Below are 17640 nucleotides of genomic sequence, written 5' to 3' on the forward strand. Positions count from 1 at the left end.
TTTTAGTGACTCGCAATCTCCAGTTCATAACTACGCGTGCGGACGCATTTCTCTTGAAGCTGTACAGATTTTGAGGAAGGGTGGTCAACAGCAATTCAATAGCACCGTGATTCTGTGGTTCCCAGCACATGTCACCACCTCCACCGACAAAGGCCCCCCAATTCGAATGAGGTGGCACACCGCTTTGCGCAAGAAGTGACCCGCTGCGCAGAGTCTGAGACCGCCTCATCGAGTTCGGACCTCCTGGTTCAAAACATGAGAGAACGCTTAGTGACGTATAACGACATTACCAAGCTCTACCAGTCAGGCAGGCGGATATGGCCCCCAACTCACCCTAAGCTGAAACGACGCCGGACAGTCGTCTAGCAACAGCTGCAGACACCTTCCTCAGTCCAGTGCGATTGCGGCACATTTTCCCTGCACAATACCAGAGTGTTACTTGCAAATTTTGTCAGGCAACTTGAGGGACACTCTTGCACATGTTGTGGAAGTGCTCTGTTACAGCAGCTCAAATGGAAGTAGCTCCAGATGCTCTTGCGTCGAAGTGGGCAGCCGCTCTGCTGAGCCCCAACTTCAAGACACAAGAGTGAGCAGTCCAGCAGGCCTGGCGACGAGGCAAGGCCTTGAAGTCCCCTCATGGGACAGCTGAGCCCGTGTTGTGAACATCGCCGAACTTTCAATAAATTTGTTTCCATCCATTGCTCACGTCACGACGAGACCACCAAGTCACTTTCGCATTCATGCGATTTTTGTGCCCTCGGCCTCTTTGGAAACAGTGTCTATGCGTTACGACCTACAACACATCACGTATCATGCGCTGGGGCACTCACAAACTCCGTGCAACCAACAAACTACACCGCCTTTTCATCACCTGCGCATGAGGAGAAATTGAAACTTGTTATAATGCAGCCGAAAAATGAGCAGTCTTTGTCAAAATAAATGCACTTCCTGAGCTTCTGACCGGCGCAACATTCGATATATCGGTTGTTACGCTTTATGTGGGTTTGTTATACGTTTGTAACAGTTCCATACTTTTGCATGGGAAATTGAAGGGCGATTTATAAACTGCTTGATATAGCGAATTGTTCTATATATCTAAGTCCGATATGCACGGGATCAACTGTACTTGTATTGGAGTCTGTGTTTTGATGTTGCATGTATGTGCACCAAAACTCGCATCATTGCACTGTCATGTACAGGTGTACTGGAAGACCTGGCCAGGGACCACATCCCAGAGCTTTACACCAAGCTGGACTCGCTGGGCGTGCTGTCCATGATTTCGCTTTCCTGGTTTCTCACCATCTTTCTTAGGTGAGTGCTGCATTGTCTGGTGGTGTTTGAAAAACCGCAATTGGTCAAGCAGTAGGTAGGGATGCAACCAATTTGGTTGCCGGTCCGCACCGTCTCGCATTGGCCGTTTCTTCTTTTTCAGTTCTTGTCATGATATCACAATTATTTATTTTCTGGGACAATTTATAACCGTTAGTTCAGCAACTACATCAGTAAATATGTATCGTTAATCACCAGAACTCATACACTATTAGTCAATAACATTTAAGACCCCGTCAAGTGTATCGAACATTGGAATAGAGCACATTATTGCGCCTGTATATACACGAATATCTGGCATTTTCGTGGCATACAGTCTGTATGCATTTCAACTAGGGGTGTGAACATTTGGAACTTTAGATTTTTCTCTTGAGTAGGTGTTTTCTATTTGATTCGATTTCCAATGAAATTTTACTATTCAAACTTCCCAGAAACTTATGTAGTCAATGTCTGACTGTAAGTGGCCCCTTCAGATTTTTAATATGTTTCACCTGTCACATTCTCGTATTGCAGCAAAACTGCCTTTCAGGCTCTGTTATGGTCGCTAATGTAATTAATAAAAAAAGAAAATGCTGGTTCCAATCGAGATGATGAATGTGGCAGAGATGGGGGCTTAGTTAATACTTTTGGGACCTGAAATTTGGGCATGAGGTTCAAAAATTGGATTCCAAACATTTTTAGCATTCAAAATTTCAGATGTAGATAGCATCTTTGCCTCTCACGTGTAAGGTGTTGTCAGTGTGTACGTGACTGGTTCCACCAAATTATGTACATGAATACGATTCGGCCTCTGCATTGCCTCATTCTTGATAAGACAACTGTTAAATGGGAACCCACCATCACTTTATCAGCCTAGCGAAGGAAACACTTTTGTGTTGCCATCTGATACGAATATGCTTAGGAGTCCTCTCCAACTTTTTTTTCTACTATTTTGCTTCGAGATATTTGAAAAATATTCTATTCGACTCACTCTTTGATATTCGAATTCGCTTCAAACCCAAAATTTTGCTATTCGCACAGCTCCTCTTTTAACATTTGTTTGTGCCTCTAATGCCACAGTTCAAGTGGATTCAGGTGCAAAGAATAGTTTAATAGGCCAAGTATTGCTGCTCCTTACCAGTGCAACGCAGAGCAATAAGCGAAATGCCATTCCAATCAAGGGTGATTTTTTGCCAGCAGTTAGACTAGTTAGTTAACTGGGTGGTACTGTTTTTGTTTGTATGTAAGGTTTATTTGGCTCAAGGAAAGCAATGTCACATTAAATTGCACTGCATGCCAAAGATAGGACAGGACGTCTGTTGTTCAATAGTAATTTATTCTCTTTGTTATCCCCCCCTTTTCCCCAACATCCGGTCAAAAGGTCTGTTTTATAGCAAAAGCTGTTATGAAATCGAAAACGTCATATTCGGGTTTTGTAGTTGTCAGCTGCTGCCGGCACCACCGGTGTTTGTAATCACTATCGCTCGAAATAAGCAAGAACTAAAAAAAATAAAGACATATACTAAGGATATCCAAACCTGTGTCCACTGTATGCCAGCCCAATATTCTACCTCAGAGCTATACTGGTGCTTGAAACTACATTGCAAACTGACCATAGGCTGGCTTCGTGTTGAGAAAGGAATTGTGCTAATATGTGCTTTTTAAGTGTTTTAAAGCAGCAAAAGAACAATCAGGCCTCAGGCAATGCGAATTGCATAACAAGTGGGTTATCGAATGCTCCGACCTGTTACAAAGGTGTCGGGCCTCATTCTTCATCGTCGTCAGCCACAGCATCAATGAAATGTGCATAATTCTTTGCAAGTTTGTAGGATGTACCGTGCTTCTCTCAAGAACGGCATAGTGAAGGCTTCCCTAAAACACAAAGGTTATGATTTGCGGCATAGTTGATAACATGCAAGTGTGCTCGTAGCACTTACCCAATGAGTGTTTAAAAAAGGCTCTGAAAAGACCGCTCATCCGGCTTTCACTGCGACAGTGCTTGATGTTTTGCCCAGTCCTGGCTGTGTTTTTTTTTTTTAGGAACTTGCTTGGCAAGTTTCTTACGCTCGCGCCCTGTCCTGTGGTGGCGTGCGCACTTGGCGTGATTCGGCAAAAGATTTTCTTACACCATTCAAACTTAACATGAATCAATCACTTGACACCGTTTTACTGTTTTTGTTTTTCTCGGTTATGCAGTGTGATCCCATTTGAGTCTGCTGTCAACATCGTTGACTGCTTCTTCTATGACGGCGCCAAGGTGAGACATTTTTCAATTTCAGTTGTTGCGACTTTTATCATACGGTACAACTTACCAGCAATGCTTGCAGCAATATTGTATTTATCTGTACTGTATGTGGAAAATGTAATGTCCTCTGGCACTATAAGTATGTGCTCTTTTTTGTTGAGTGTAGTAAATCATATGCAGTAGTATTTAAATAAAGAAAGCTTATGTTGTTGTTAACATGTAGCAACAGTAGATACAGATGTCAGCTGCTTGCAATTTAAACAGCACAGAGGCAGCAATGCTCATGGCCACATCGAAGGTTACTGTTGTCTCGCCTGCTATTCTGCAGTTGTACAGTTGTTTTTTCAAGCATTAACTCACAAAGTTGATGCAATAAAAATTTTTAATAAGTTACTTTATTCTTAAGAAGTGTAAAGAATGCTTTATTCTTAAGAAGTAGTGTCCACCACCTGTTATAATATCAAAGGCACCAGTCCGTTATCATCATTATCACTATTTATGAGAGAAGTATCCGCAGTTCAACAGCACTCGCGTCTTCTGGCTTTCGAGAATCGTGTACCCCCCTTTTTTTTCGGTGTCTCTGTTTATGTGCAGCGTGATCATTGCTCATGTTTTCAGACAGAGCAGGCAATGCTGCTGAAGCAACACTAATTATGTGCCCCGAGGTGTCTGCAACGTCACACATGATAAGTCAGAGGCCTATAAGGCCACCTGCCAATACGGTCGACGGATGCGGCAGGACTTGTGAGCTGTGCAGAATGAGAGTCCTGATGGACTTGAATGAAGACCAATAAATATTGGTTTACTGCGCCTTCAGATAGTATTAGCACCTGTTTTATATCGGAATATGCAGGTCCTAAGAAATATCTTTAAGTAAATTCGGAGATGTGTGGGAGTATGACATCTTGTGACAAATGTGCAAGCACGCCTAATCGCCTATCTTCATGCCGAATGATGTAAAGATGTGTCCATCTTGTGAACAGTTGTGTATTGTAAGGACGATGGAGTGGCATTCGGGCGTGAGCACGCGCTCGAATAGCATGGAGAAGAGAAAGAAGGAGAGAGTAGAGTAGCCAGCCCAGGAATGGAGGCTGTCTTTGTGTCTCATTCATTACAGCCTTTCTTTCGTTTTTCTGTGAAACTAAGCATAAACAATTCTTCCATTTCGTTGAAGTGGCATTGTGACTTGAGATGATATGAAGTTCTAGAGCGGTTTTTTTATGTTTTGCATTAACCGGTCAATGTAACAAAGGACAGAAAAACAAGGAAGTACACGACACAAGCCATGTCTAACAACAGAAAGTTTATTGGGAAGAAAATGGGACATATATGAATATAAAGGAAGGCACTAAAAAGTCTTATAAACCCCGACCAAGCATCTAGTCACGCATGCTGTAGATATGAAACCTTGGAGGCTGGCTCACGCATCTGTCTTTTGCTTTTTTCATCATATTTCAACTAGCCCATACTGCTACATCAAACCACATGAGGTGCAGAAAGGTTTCTGAGGGGGATCATGGGAGCATCGATACATAAACTCGGAAGAAAACAAAAAGATGGTGACATTTTTCCTCCGATTTTTGTGGGGCAAATGCATATGGGACCCTGCGAGCTGTCGTCACTCCAGGTGTCACTGTTCATATATGGCAGGTAGCGTTGCATCGTACTTGTTCCTTGGTCACACGCTTCTAACACCTTTGATCAAGCGAGCACTTGTGTGGTTCTACAGGTGGTCTTCCAAGTGGCACTCGCCGTGCTCGAGGCCAACCAGGAGCGCCTGCTCAGTTGCAAGGACGACGGCGAGGCCATGATGGTGCTGTGCAGCTACCTCGAGAACGTGCACAACCCACAGGCAGCTGTCTGTTCACGGTCGGCATTCCAGCCCACCACGGGGTCCAAGGTATAACGTTGCGGCGCTTGAAGTCGTTTTCTAAAGATGCAAATTGTGGTGCGCCGTGTATGAACGCAGAAAATCTTCAGCGATGAATTGCTAAACACTGCACACTCACCGCGTTCGCTTTTGTATGACTCGTCCCTGCACATAAGCCGCACCCCCGATAACAATCTGTCAAATAACTATGAGAGAAAAAATCCTCCTCTTTCTTCCAAGCTCTTTAAACGGCAAGCAATCAGAAAATTTGTACGTTTATAGTTATCCTGCAAAGGCCTACCATGCTTGTAAGTTTACGTGGTTGTAGCAACAGCAACATCTTACATCATGAAACCCAAAGGCTTTGAAAATGCGAGACATTGCCTGATTTGCCGGCAGAACAAAAGTCGCACTTGCGATAGCTTCATTTGATTATGATGCACATCGCAATGGGCGAATAATTTTGGTAAAGCTCAGTGCACTAACGAAATTTCTAAACAATTATTGTACCGCTCTCGAGGATGATGAAAAACTGTTTACTTTGTGGAAATTAACAGAAGAGCTAAAGAATGGCAATGTACACTTGATGCACATCAGTTTGGTGTGCACCATCAACAAGTTGTCTTGGAGCACCTATCTTTTGCTGACGCAAGTGTTGAAGAAGCCACAAATTTTTTAATTTTTTTCCCGATTTTCTACCGCACTAGGCCTCCTCTCGCCCTACGAGCAGCATTCCATAAAATGTTTTTCAAAATTTGGTATGGCAAGTCACTGATACTGTGCAAACATTTTTGCTGTGTCCTTAATGCTTTGCTTTTTCTGTTTGTGCTTTCCACAGGAAACCGTGGACATTTTGACTCTAGTCTATGACTCGTATAGCAAGTACGGATTTCTCACGTCCGGCATGATAGAGAAACTTCGTCTCAAGCACAGGCTTAGTGTTGTCCAGGTGAGTTCCTTGCTGTCACTTCAAAACTGACATGTGTTGGCACTTGCATGTGTGTGTGCATCAGATATGTGTGCGATCAGGGCTGCACAGTTGTGTCTGTAATAACGCAAAACCAGGCAGTTCTCTGTATGATGTATCTTATTTACAGGTTTGTCTGCCTGGCACAGCAGGGGGAGCTGTTTGTGAGAAAAGTACTGTAGTTACACGATTGTAGGTCAACCCATTTTGTCTTAACTTGAAATATGAAGTTAAGAAACCAACCTAGAATTGTTGGCTAGTTTTGGTTGTAAGGCTGTTAGGAGCGAATCTTCAAGGCTCCCACGATGTCCGTTGACGTAGGTTCTCGTCGGACCGAAACTGCTTGCCGAGTGGGGTGGTTGAAGATACTACTTCTATTGAAATATCAGTGCTCTGCCTGATTTAAGGGATGTTGGATGGTGGGTGCATATTTTTTCTTGAATGTAAAAAATTTGGTATTTTCTGATAAAAAATGAATGTTTATTTCCCGATAACCTGCTCCAAATTTGCATTTCAATGCTCTAAAGGTAACATACCGCTGCTTCTAAAATTGCTTAAATTCTATTTCGTCTATTGCTCCCCTGCATTTTTTTATGGCAGGGGCATTGTGGCTGACCCCTCTGACAAGAAGCTATTGCCAATGTGATATCAATTTTAAACTCTATACTTAAGCACAGGCATTTTCTTGGAATCATTTTATTGGAGAAAAAGTGCGCATTAGATTCATAATTTTTTTATTGAGAATAAAGATTCGCTTACAATTTTTAAAATTATATACTTGGCTGTCATTTTTCAAATATGGTCAAATCTCGCTACAACAGAATTGATGGAACGTGCAAAAAAGTTTGTTGTCTCAAAATTTTATTGCGTCCAAATTTTGTCTACAGACCTGAAAATTCAATGAGATGTAATGACTGCGACTCGTCCTTTGGTCCCAGTCAGTGTGTGCATTGAACTCTAATTCAGGCATACTTGGCTGCTCACGAAGTAAATGTGTCTTCTCATGCATATAACACACACAAAATATACGGAAAATTGGCAGTTATACTTTCGGTGTGAGTTATTCGCGAATTTCAGTGCATAAGTTCACTTCAAGGCACTCCTTCATTGTAATGCAAGAAAGACGGCCTTGCATTGGTACGCGTCTTTTTTTTTTCTTGCAGTTTGCAGTCGGGAGTGCTATTCGTAGCAGAGGTGGATTATACATTAGAAATTACTATAGTCAGACTACCCTAAGCTTGCCGAGCACGCAGCGCTACGAATGACTGTGCCAAAGCTTCCTATAGGCGAACTGAAAATTTAGTACTGAAGCTCCACACTGCCATAGAAAAGGATAGGAATCTTGTAACGCTTCATGCTATTTTACAGCTTTGTCACCTTTCATCCTTGACTATGTTAGCTGTGTACCTGTCCTCGATGATTAACTCTTTCCTTACCGCGCCTATTCAATTTCGGTCAATCTGATCGATGGGTTCAAGTTGAAATTCCTGCGCCCCAACGCGCCGTATGGACATGAGGCTGAAACGAAGCTCATCTGAAACGAAGCTCAGGAAGCACACAACCCGTGTCAGTTTCCGTTTTGGTTTTTGGAGACCCGGTGATTTTTGACCTTGCTTGGAAGATAAGCGAGCGTCTGGCGATAGCGGCAGCCATGCCGTCCTCGTCGCGCACCGGGTCTGAAAGGAATCGTCGTATTTCTCGTGATTCTAGTGTTGTTACAGTAGATTTTTCGGATGAAAGTGGTAGCAGTGGCCCTGAAGAAGATTCCCTATCATCGGAGTTTAGCACCGACAGCGATGAGGCCCTCAACACACCGGGAACGTCTACGTCAGCTCGACGGTGAGTTTTTTTTACGGGATTTATCGCGTTGTTGAGCGCCTGCGAGGGGACCGAGCGTGTTGTCACAGTTATTATTTCTATCCGTAGGGTCTATACGTCCTATGGGCGCGATTCAATGCCTCCCGCTGCAGAGCGCGTGCAGTTTTGTCCAAGACGGAAACCGGGAGTCGATCTGGGCATGGCGCGACAGAGCAGCGCTAGTCGGTTTCTTCGAGCCCTGGATTTCTTCTTGCTGTTTTTCACAACGGAACTCGTCACAGCGATGTGCAAGAACACAAATAAATACGCCTGGGCGCACATTCTCGAGAAACCAACGTACTCGGAACGCGACGGATCGAGGAAAAATGTTTCCCCAGATGAAATGATGAGGTTCACCGGACTCATCTACATGGGGATAGTGCAACTGCCTCGCCTGCACCTCTATTGGAGTACAGCAGAGTTGTTTTCTGGGCTAATCCCACGTGGGGTTATGCCAAGAAAACGTTTTTTCTCCTTCCTCGGTATGCTGAGCGTGACGGATCATGAAGCTACCAATCCCGCTACAGACGGCAAGCTGCACCGAATTGCTTTTTTACTTCGGCACATCAATGATGCATCTGCGCTCAATTTCCAGCCAAACCATTACATTTCCGTGGACGAAAGAATGGTGAAATCTAAAGGCCGTTCGTGAATACGACAGTATCTTCGCGACAAGATTGTCAAGTGGGGATACAAGCTGTGGGTCCTCGCCGACTCCAATTCCAGCTACACAGTGCAGTTTAGTGTCTACACCGGGAAGCGTGAGACACCGAGCGTAAATGGACTCGCATTTGATGTCGTGACTAGCCTGTGTGAAATGTATTTTGACCAGGGATACACACTATTCATGGACAATTTTTACTCGTCGTCTCTTTTTTTACACCTCCTGGAGCGGAAGACTCTTGCTTGTGGAACGACACGGAAGGATCGTCACACGTTCCCTGCGGAATTGAAGGACTCCACATGGGAGAAAAAGGCCAAGAGGGGAGATGTTCGCTGGCTGCGGCATCAAGGCGTCCTGTACCTTCAATGGAAGGACAGACGCGCAGTGCACATGGTGAGCACTGCCCATACTGCGAACAGCCATGTGACTGCAACATGGAAACTAAAGGTCGCTGGCCAATGGAAGAAGGTCCCAATTAGGAAACCAAGACTAATTGAAGAATATGATGCAGGCATGCTTGGAGTAGACAGGTTAGACCAGCTCATCGCATCGTACAATGTGTTGATGAAGTGCGTCAGGTGGTGGAAAACTTTGTTCTTCCACTGCATCGACATCGCTGTTGTGAACAGTTTTATTCTTTTTGAGGCCCATAGGAGAGAGCACCCCGAAATTCCAGAACTGCACCGAGCGCCTCGTTACGACCAGCTTGCCTTCCGAATGGAGCTTGTGAAGCAGCTACTGGGAATTGAAGCCACAGGTTTTGGCAGCGCCCCTCCCCCTCGAGAGTCTGTGCACAAGCCAAAAGTGATGGAAACGAGGCGCAACTGCAAGCTCTTATTAGCGAGCCGCAAGGTTGAGCACAAGACGAGCGTCTTTTGTGAAACGTGTGGCGTTTACTTGTGCTTCATCGCGACCAGAGACTGCTTTGGTGAGTGGCACCGCCGTCACAAGGAATAACATTTTTGTGTAGTCTCACAGTTGTTTACGTGTACTCTTGTAACCTCTGTGGTCTTTAGAAGTAACTACTACCTAACCAATGTATATTCAGAATTTTTATTGCCACCTTTTCGCTTGTTACACCCACTTTTTTTTAAAAAAAAAAACTTGTGTCCTTGAGAATTTTTCGTTTATTTTTTTATTCTTACTGTGTAATAAAAACTTGTTCTAAATTTATTGAAATAAATAGACCATTTATTCCTATACATTTTCATGGGCTGCAGAACATCTAAAATATTTTTTATCTGCGGATAAAATTTTTTTGTTGCACCCTCAGAAAATTGTCTCGTAATCACAAGTGCTAACTTTTTTTCTGCTGTGCTAACAATATTTTATGTGTACTGTTGAAACTTTTAGGATAGTTAGCTATGTAAATATGCCACAAAACGCATATCCTGAATTTTTTTTACTGAGATATTTGTGCCCACCATGCTTACTTTCCACATTTTTTTTGCGGAAGTTGCGAGAAATTTGTTGTTTGGGATTTTTTTTCTGCTATTGTGTTGCAAACACATGTTTTGTATCTATATCATTAAAAAGCGCATTTATTTGTCTACATTTTGGTGCATTACAATCAACAAAAAGAATTGTTATATAACGATAAACTTTTTTTTCTGCACCACATGAAAACGGGTCTTTTCCTGGCGGTAAGGAAAGAGTTAAGATTGGGACAACAGTTTCCTGCACAGCAGTTGCGGCAAACTGTGGTTCCGTTTTATTTTGTGCCTGCTGGCAGTGCACGCATTTTCAGAACTGCCTCGTTGCTATCTGTGATCGTGCGTACCGTGTTTTTTTTCTAAGTGTTGCAGCAAGCAGCACTGCTTTGGGGACTTGGTGCATGCACGTTGGTTGCCCGTGTACTTGTGTGGCCACCAATGATCGTGCCGACATGACTGCGTTTGTATTCGTGGCGGTTATGGCAGAATGTAGTTATGCTTGGACTAGGCGTGCGCTGGGCGCACAGATGCCTTCATAACGCCATGGTTCTTATTGACCACTGCAGGCCTAGGGACGTTGAGCAGTATTTCTTTGTTTTGAGTGCAATGACAAAAACGTGGGGCAGTTCTTGAAGAACGGTTAAACTGTGGCCCGCTTGCATGTAAAGCACTGGCTGGATGGATGATTTGTAGACGAGTGTCTCAATGGTGATAAGTTTACTGCCATGCTCATGTAGTAGTAGGAAACATGTACACAATGAAGACATGGGTGTTGTGATGCGGCTGCACGGCTCTGAAAGTCGCGAGCTGAAAAAAATAGCACGAAGTTGCAAGAGGAATTTTATGGCAATACTGGCTAGTTTCTATCACTTACATGATGCCACTTACGAGTATTTCGTTGGAGCTGTAGTATCCAGGAAAAGTATTTGTTGTGATGAGACATTATTCACATTGTTTTTCTATGAGCAGCTGGTGGGGAATCGAGCATTTTTCGTTATGGCAAGAAATCTTATTGTAGTGGACTTTGTTAGAGCGGGATTCAACTGTATGTAGTTTACAACGTGTTAGTATTCGGAGCAGTGCAGATTTGTGCTGCCGGCTTATTAAGTCGTCTGTACCTGCTTCTGAGCAAAGACCGAGCGTTACTGCCCATATTCTTAGTTTTTCGTTTCGTAATGCCTGGTCTGTATGCAAGGTATGTGAAGCCATGTCCAATTCCCCGAATCAGAGTTCCACTGTAGAACTTCTGCGAGGAGCGACTGACTGTCTTGCTATTTGTCGCTATCCGCAGGGTCTGCAAGATGCGAACGTGAAGAACGCATTGAGGAGCCTTAGCTTGGACCCCCGCATCTCGGCATTGCTGACGCAGGACGAGCTCAGCAATTTGGTGGCTCTCATCAGGGTATGTACAGAACTAAAACTTGTTGATGTGTTGACGTGAATGCAGCTCTTGGGGGGCCCCCTCTCTGTGGTGAGAGGGGTCGGTGTAACGGATTGGGCCAATGAGGACGAAAGTGAGTGAACGCGAAGCGCAGCGTAGGATGAAAGATGCTGATAGCGGACAGAGTGCCAGGAAGAGGGGACGATGGTAGGGAGACGACAGGTTTCGTTTCACCACAGTGGTGCACACAGTTTGTGTGTCGACTGTTGTGGAACGCGCCCTTGCACAGTTTCCCAGATGGCGAACCAGTCAGTCGTGCTATGCTTCGTCCGTGGTGTTTGATATGAAATTGGCTGCACGCAATCGTCTGCACCAATTGCAGTACTGATGGTGTTCTCTTTTACAGCGAAAGCTGTTATGAGCAGAGCACAACTCGGGTCACGCACTGTTATTCGCCGCCGTCGGTGTCCGTAATTACATCACGCGAAATTAGAAAAAAAACACAGCATATCCACGGTGTGAATGATGATGAGTGGGCAAAGATCCGGAAAAAATTATAGGTAAACCATGAATTTTCCGTGTAATTTGCCCAGTCGATCATCATTGAAAGACTTGAGAAACGCTGTGTGTGTATGCCGTGCCGCTTGGTCCTCCCGCTCTTGTACGGCAGGATTTTGGCAGCGGTGGCGCGCAGCTTCACGGCGCGCTTCTGCTTTGCGGGCTCACACATCGGGATTCTGTCTGCGAGCGCGCGCTGCCGCTACCTTGCGGGCTCGCCGCTCTGCAGCTTTGCCCATCCAGAGACTCCAAGCATGAGCCAACAACAAACAAATTTTATTACAATGCTCTCCCTAGCGTACATCGCCGCATTAAATCAAACAATTGCCTTCCACCAATGACATGCGCCATATTTGACATCATTCCTATTATAACATCTCACATCTTTCATCATCAACTACAAGTACCGCCATCTAGTGAACACTTTAAGTACGGTCATCTAGTTTTATAGCATCTCGCATATTCTTATCAACTCTACAAGTACCGCCATCTAGTGAACACTGCAAGAACTAAACTAGAGGTGGCTACCCACTACTAAAACTACATACCTCAGAGTATGTACAGACCCACAACTTAAGGAGCTTCACCCCTAAAAAACCTAGCACCAATGACACAGTGGTGCTCTAACCCGGGTCCGCTGGGTGCCAGCCCAGTATTCTACCGCTGAGCTACGCTGGTGCTTGTGACGTGTTGGCAAACTTGCTTTACGCAGGCTTGATGTCGGGAAAGCAATCGCATTAATAGGACTTATAAAGCGTTTTAAAACAGCGAAAGAACAACCAGCCGTCGCACAATGCGAATAGCGTAACGAGTGGGTCGTCCAATGCTCCAACCCATTACATAAGCTTGTTCCTGTTCCCCTATTACCTGTGGCACATACCCACTTCAGCCATAATTCCTCATCGGCGTCAGCCCCTGCATGAACAATTAGCACAAAATTTTTTGCAAGTGTTTAGCGGATACCATACCTTTCAGAAGAATGACGAAGAATAGCATAGCAAGCGCCGGCCTACTACCCCAAAAAATTAATTATTAATGCCCTAGTGTGTACCAAGCAAGTGTGCTTGCAGTAGTGATCCAACTAGTGTTTTGAAAAGGCTCTGAAAGGCTGTTCTTCTAACTTTCGCTGTGACTGTGCTGCGCCTTCTGCGCAGGCATGGCGTTTTTTAATATGAGCCGTTTACCTATATACCGAATAGTCTCAACCAGTTCTTTCTGAAAAGTGAGCAACGCAGCTGGTGGAAGTGCCTCATTTGACAATGCCAGAATTCAGAGGTGAAGGCTACGAAAGCAGAAGCATTCGCCTCAACTTATCGCAAAATCAAAGCACCTGAACAGCTGTGCTCAGAATTCCTGTTAGGCAGTATCGTAATCGTCGATGAATTTTTTTGTGACACTGTGACACAACAAAAAGCCACTGACAAATAAAAAGCCAAATTTGGAGTTCTGGAAACACCTTCACCAGTTGTCCCATTAGCAAAAGTTCAGCGCTGAGCTGTGCCCAAGTAAAAAAAAATAAATGTACAACACAGCCAAAATTACTTCATGCTGTGCCAGAAAATTACTCCAGCAGAAGCTTCCTGAAATTCGGAACTTCAGAGTTAAGCCTCCCAAGACAGATAACATGGCAAAGCGATAGAATGTCGTGGAATTCATTCTGCTTCATATCAAAGGTGCTCTAACCTTCAACTTGGAAGCAAAAGCGAGACCTGACAAAGTTCTGGTCGTGTGGGTTCTACTGCTTTCATTGGTGTGGCACCTGCTCAGCGGCATCATTTTAATAATGCCTCAAAGCATGTACAGACGTTGTTTTCAGTTATAACAGACATGCTTATGTGTTTTTTTTTCGTCTGGTTTCGATTGGTCCAGCGAGTGGCTGCATGTCCAGTGTGGAAAAGCTTTCTCTGACTCTGATCGCTTTGCATTGTTGCAATCCAAGTCGTAGCATGGTAAGGTAGTTAGAAGGACTTTCACAATTATGCAGGAGCAACAGCTGAGCCAGCACAGCTGGGGTACGGGACCGCCAGGCGTGGCTCCACCCAATGTTGACAGCGGAGCCCCCTACGGCGAGCAACTGTTCCACCTGGACATGGACCAGTTCCTCAGCTTTCTCAGTGCTATGGGTGAGTCCAAAAGGGGGCCAATGTAGTTAACTTGCTTAGGAGCGGTCATAAGTGTGCGCATGGTTCTCTTGCGGCCAAAGGCTCATCTTGGTGTGCCCCCCCCCCCCCCCCCCTATTATGTCAGTGTATGGAGCTGACATGGCATTCCCGCCCCCTCTTAGATGACTAGAAGAGGGCGACCCCTTTTAGTCATTCTGAATATATAGGCAACCCCCCCCCTTTCCACACTCGTGTGCATGCCTTTGGTACCGGTGTAGTAGGCAGTTGGCTTGCATAGTACCAGTGTAGTCGCCTTTCATAGTACCGGTGTAGTTGACTTGCATAGTGCCGGTGTGGTTGGCGTTCATAGTGTAGTGAATAAGAAAGACGTTGATACCATCAGGTCAGCTATCATCAGCACAAGAAGAAGGCACGAGATCGGCGATCAAGCACCGTCATCTGGGTTCGCCTGCGTTCCTTTAGAGCTACCACCCGCTTGCTCAGTCCTTCAATAAACCCCCTTTACATTTGGTGGATCGTGCTGGGTAACTGCATCACCTACACCCTGGAACTCCGATCCCGCACGCTGCCGTCGACCATGCAAGTTGACGCTGCCCAACAGACAGCACCTCTCGCGGCTCCTACTTGCCCCGGCCCGGTTCACCAGCGAGACCCCCCGATCTTTTCGGGCGCCGAAGACCAGGACGTCGAGGACTGGCTGTCGTCCTACGAAAAAGTCAGTGGACCAAACAGGTGGGATGACGCTGCTAAATTGAGCACCGTCAACTTTTACTTGGCTAATGTGGCGAAACTGTGGTATACAAACCACGAATCCGAGTTTGAGAACTGGGCCACTTTCAAGCAGGCAATATCCTCGGTTTTCGGTCGCCCTGCCGTGCGGAAGTTGCGCGCCGAACAACGCCTGCGCTCATGGGCACAAGAACCTGGCGAAACGTTTACCGCCTACATCGAAGATATACTCGATCTCTGCAAGCGCGTCGATGCCGCAATGAGCGAAAGTGCCAAGATCCAGCACATTATGAAAGGTGTTGATGACGACGTCTTTCAAATGCTCCTGGCGAAGTCTCCTGGCACGGTGTCTGAAGTGGTAACTCTGTGCCAGAACTACGACGAATTGCGACGGCAACGAGCTCTCACCCGTCGTCCATTTCAGCCTAACCAACCACTCGCTGCACTGGACGTCGTACCTGACCACTCCCGCCTTCTAGCACAAATGAAAGACTTTGTGCGTGAGGAGGTCGCACGTCAGCTTTCCCTCCTGCCGTTTTGTCAGCGCCAAGAGCTCCCGCAGCAGCAGCAAGAGCAACCACCGACACCGTTAGCTCCCATGCTCCGACATGCACTTCAGGACCAGATTGCCGAGGCTATGCCAGTGCCCTTTCAGCAGCAAGTCGTCGCCGCACCTCTTACTTATGCTGACGCAGTAAAGAGGCAGCAGCCACACCAGCCCTCGCCGTTCAATGGACTGCCGCATGTCACCGCTCCTACTCAGTCTTCCGTCGCATGGGCTCCTCCCCTCGCTACCACAGCCTCGACTCAGCCGTATGCCGCGTGGGCGGCGCCCCTTGCTACAAATGCCTGGCGAACGCGCGATAACCGGCCGATTTGTTTTGCGTGCGGCGGACCTGGCCATATCTCCCAATACTGCCGTCGTCGCGTGCCCGCCTACACAGACGTCCGACCACGAAGCAATTACATGGACCGACCACCTTTTGGTTATGAAAGTTCGGATCGTCAGTCAAACACGTCTTCCCGTGACTATCCGGCAACTTCGTCTCGTCGCTCACCTTCACCCAATCGACGCTCCTTGTCACCCATGCGTCCACGACCAGCCCCTCAAAATGAGGGAAACTAGCCGTCGCAGTTCAAGGGGCAAGAACTGCGCTATCGAAATGTTCAAGTCCTCGCACCTTGCCGTCAAATATCGTCGAAGTTTTTGTAGACGGCGCCCATGCATACGCTCTTGTGGATACCGGTGCCGCTGTGTCTGTTATAGACGCCAAACTTTGCCGCAAGCTCCGAAAGGTGACCACGCCGCTTGATATGTTCTTACGTGCAGCAAATGGAGAACCTGTTCGACCTATAGCCGCCTGCACTGCCCGACTCAAAATTGCGGAGGACCACCACATTGTTGAGTTTATCGTCCTTTCCTCGTGCTCTCATGACGTCATCCTTGGCTGGGATTTCCTATCCCGTAATCGTGCCGTTATAGATTGTGCCCGTTCCGAACTTGAACTGCTTCCGTTCTTCGAGCAGCCCTACGACCACACTAATCAAGCCGCGCACAAGCTAGTTGTCCAAGAAGACACTGACATTCCACCGACAACAGCTGTTTTGCTCCCTGTGGTATCCGACGGCATGCGTGATGAAGTAGCATTTTTCGAGCCATCACGCCTCTTTCTAAGTCGGAAACCACTTCTGCTCCCTTATTCAGCCCTCTCAATTTCTGATGGAGCCAGTGCTCTCTGCCTTACCAATCCCTTTCCGCATACCATCAAACTGTTTAAAGGCGAGTCTCTTGGATGCGTACAGCCCATTGATAACGGACAAATTTTTACAGTGCCGCAAGAATCATCCCAAAGTGACCTCGCCACCGTCAGTGCTCTTAACCACTCTCATCTACAGGCTTCAAAAGTGTTCGATTCGGCGATCGCAGACGGACTGTCACCATCTGAACGATCTGAACTCCTCCAACTGCTGTACCAGTACCACGAATCTTTCGATGTTGTTCAACCTTCACTTGGCCGCACTTCTACCACTCTACATTACATCGATACCGGCTCCCATGCGCCACTACGACAGCGACCATATCGTGTTTCTGTGACGGAACGCCAAGTTATTACCGAACAGGTGAACGATATGCTGCAACGTGGCGTCATTCAACCTTCACAAAGTCCATGGGCATCACCTGTAGTGCTCGTTAAATAAAAGGATGGTTCCGTTCGCTTCTGCGTGGATTACCGGCGCCTAAATAAGATCACTCGAAAAGACGTGTATCCTTTACCCAGGATTGACGATGCCCTTGATACTTTACAAGGTGCCGAGTTTTTTTCATCATTAGATTTGCGCTCAGGGTACTGGCAGGTCCCCCTTGCCGATGCCGATCGACCAAAAACAGCCTTCGTGACACCGGACGGTCTGTATGAGTTTAATGTCATGCCCTTCGGCCTCTGCAATGCGCCTGCCACCTTCGAGCACATGATGGACTCGGTTCTTCGGGGTTTGAAATGGCAA

General features: G+C 46.1%; 1 protein-coding gene across 1 annotated transcript in view; it reads left to right on the forward strand.

Annotated features, from left to right (window-relative positions):
- Positions 1 to 17640, forward strand: part of Tbc1d8-9 (TBC1 domain family member 8/9) — a 124608-nt gene that overhangs the window by 77691 nt on the left and 29277 nt on the right. The window contains exons 18-23 of the mRNA XM_037430567.2: positions 1200 to 1311; positions 3505 to 3565; positions 5283 to 5453; positions 6262 to 6372; positions 11636 to 11746; positions 14268 to 14406. Of these exons, the coding sequence (XP_037286464.1) occupies positions 1200 to 1311; positions 3505 to 3565; positions 5283 to 5453; positions 6262 to 6372; positions 11636 to 11746; positions 14268 to 14406 (705 nt within the window). The remainder of the gene's footprint in view (positions 1 to 1199; positions 1312 to 3504; positions 3566 to 5282; positions 5454 to 6261; positions 6373 to 11635; positions 11747 to 14267; positions 14407 to 17640) is intronic.

The sequence above is a fragment of the Rhipicephalus microplus genome, chromosome 7 (genome assembly GCF_043290135.1).
Source record: "Rhipicephalus microplus isolate Deutch F79 chromosome 7, USDA_Rmic, whole genome shotgun sequence".
Taxonomy (NCBI): Eukaryota; Metazoa; Arthropoda; class Arachnida; order Ixodida; family Ixodidae; genus Rhipicephalus; species Rhipicephalus microplus.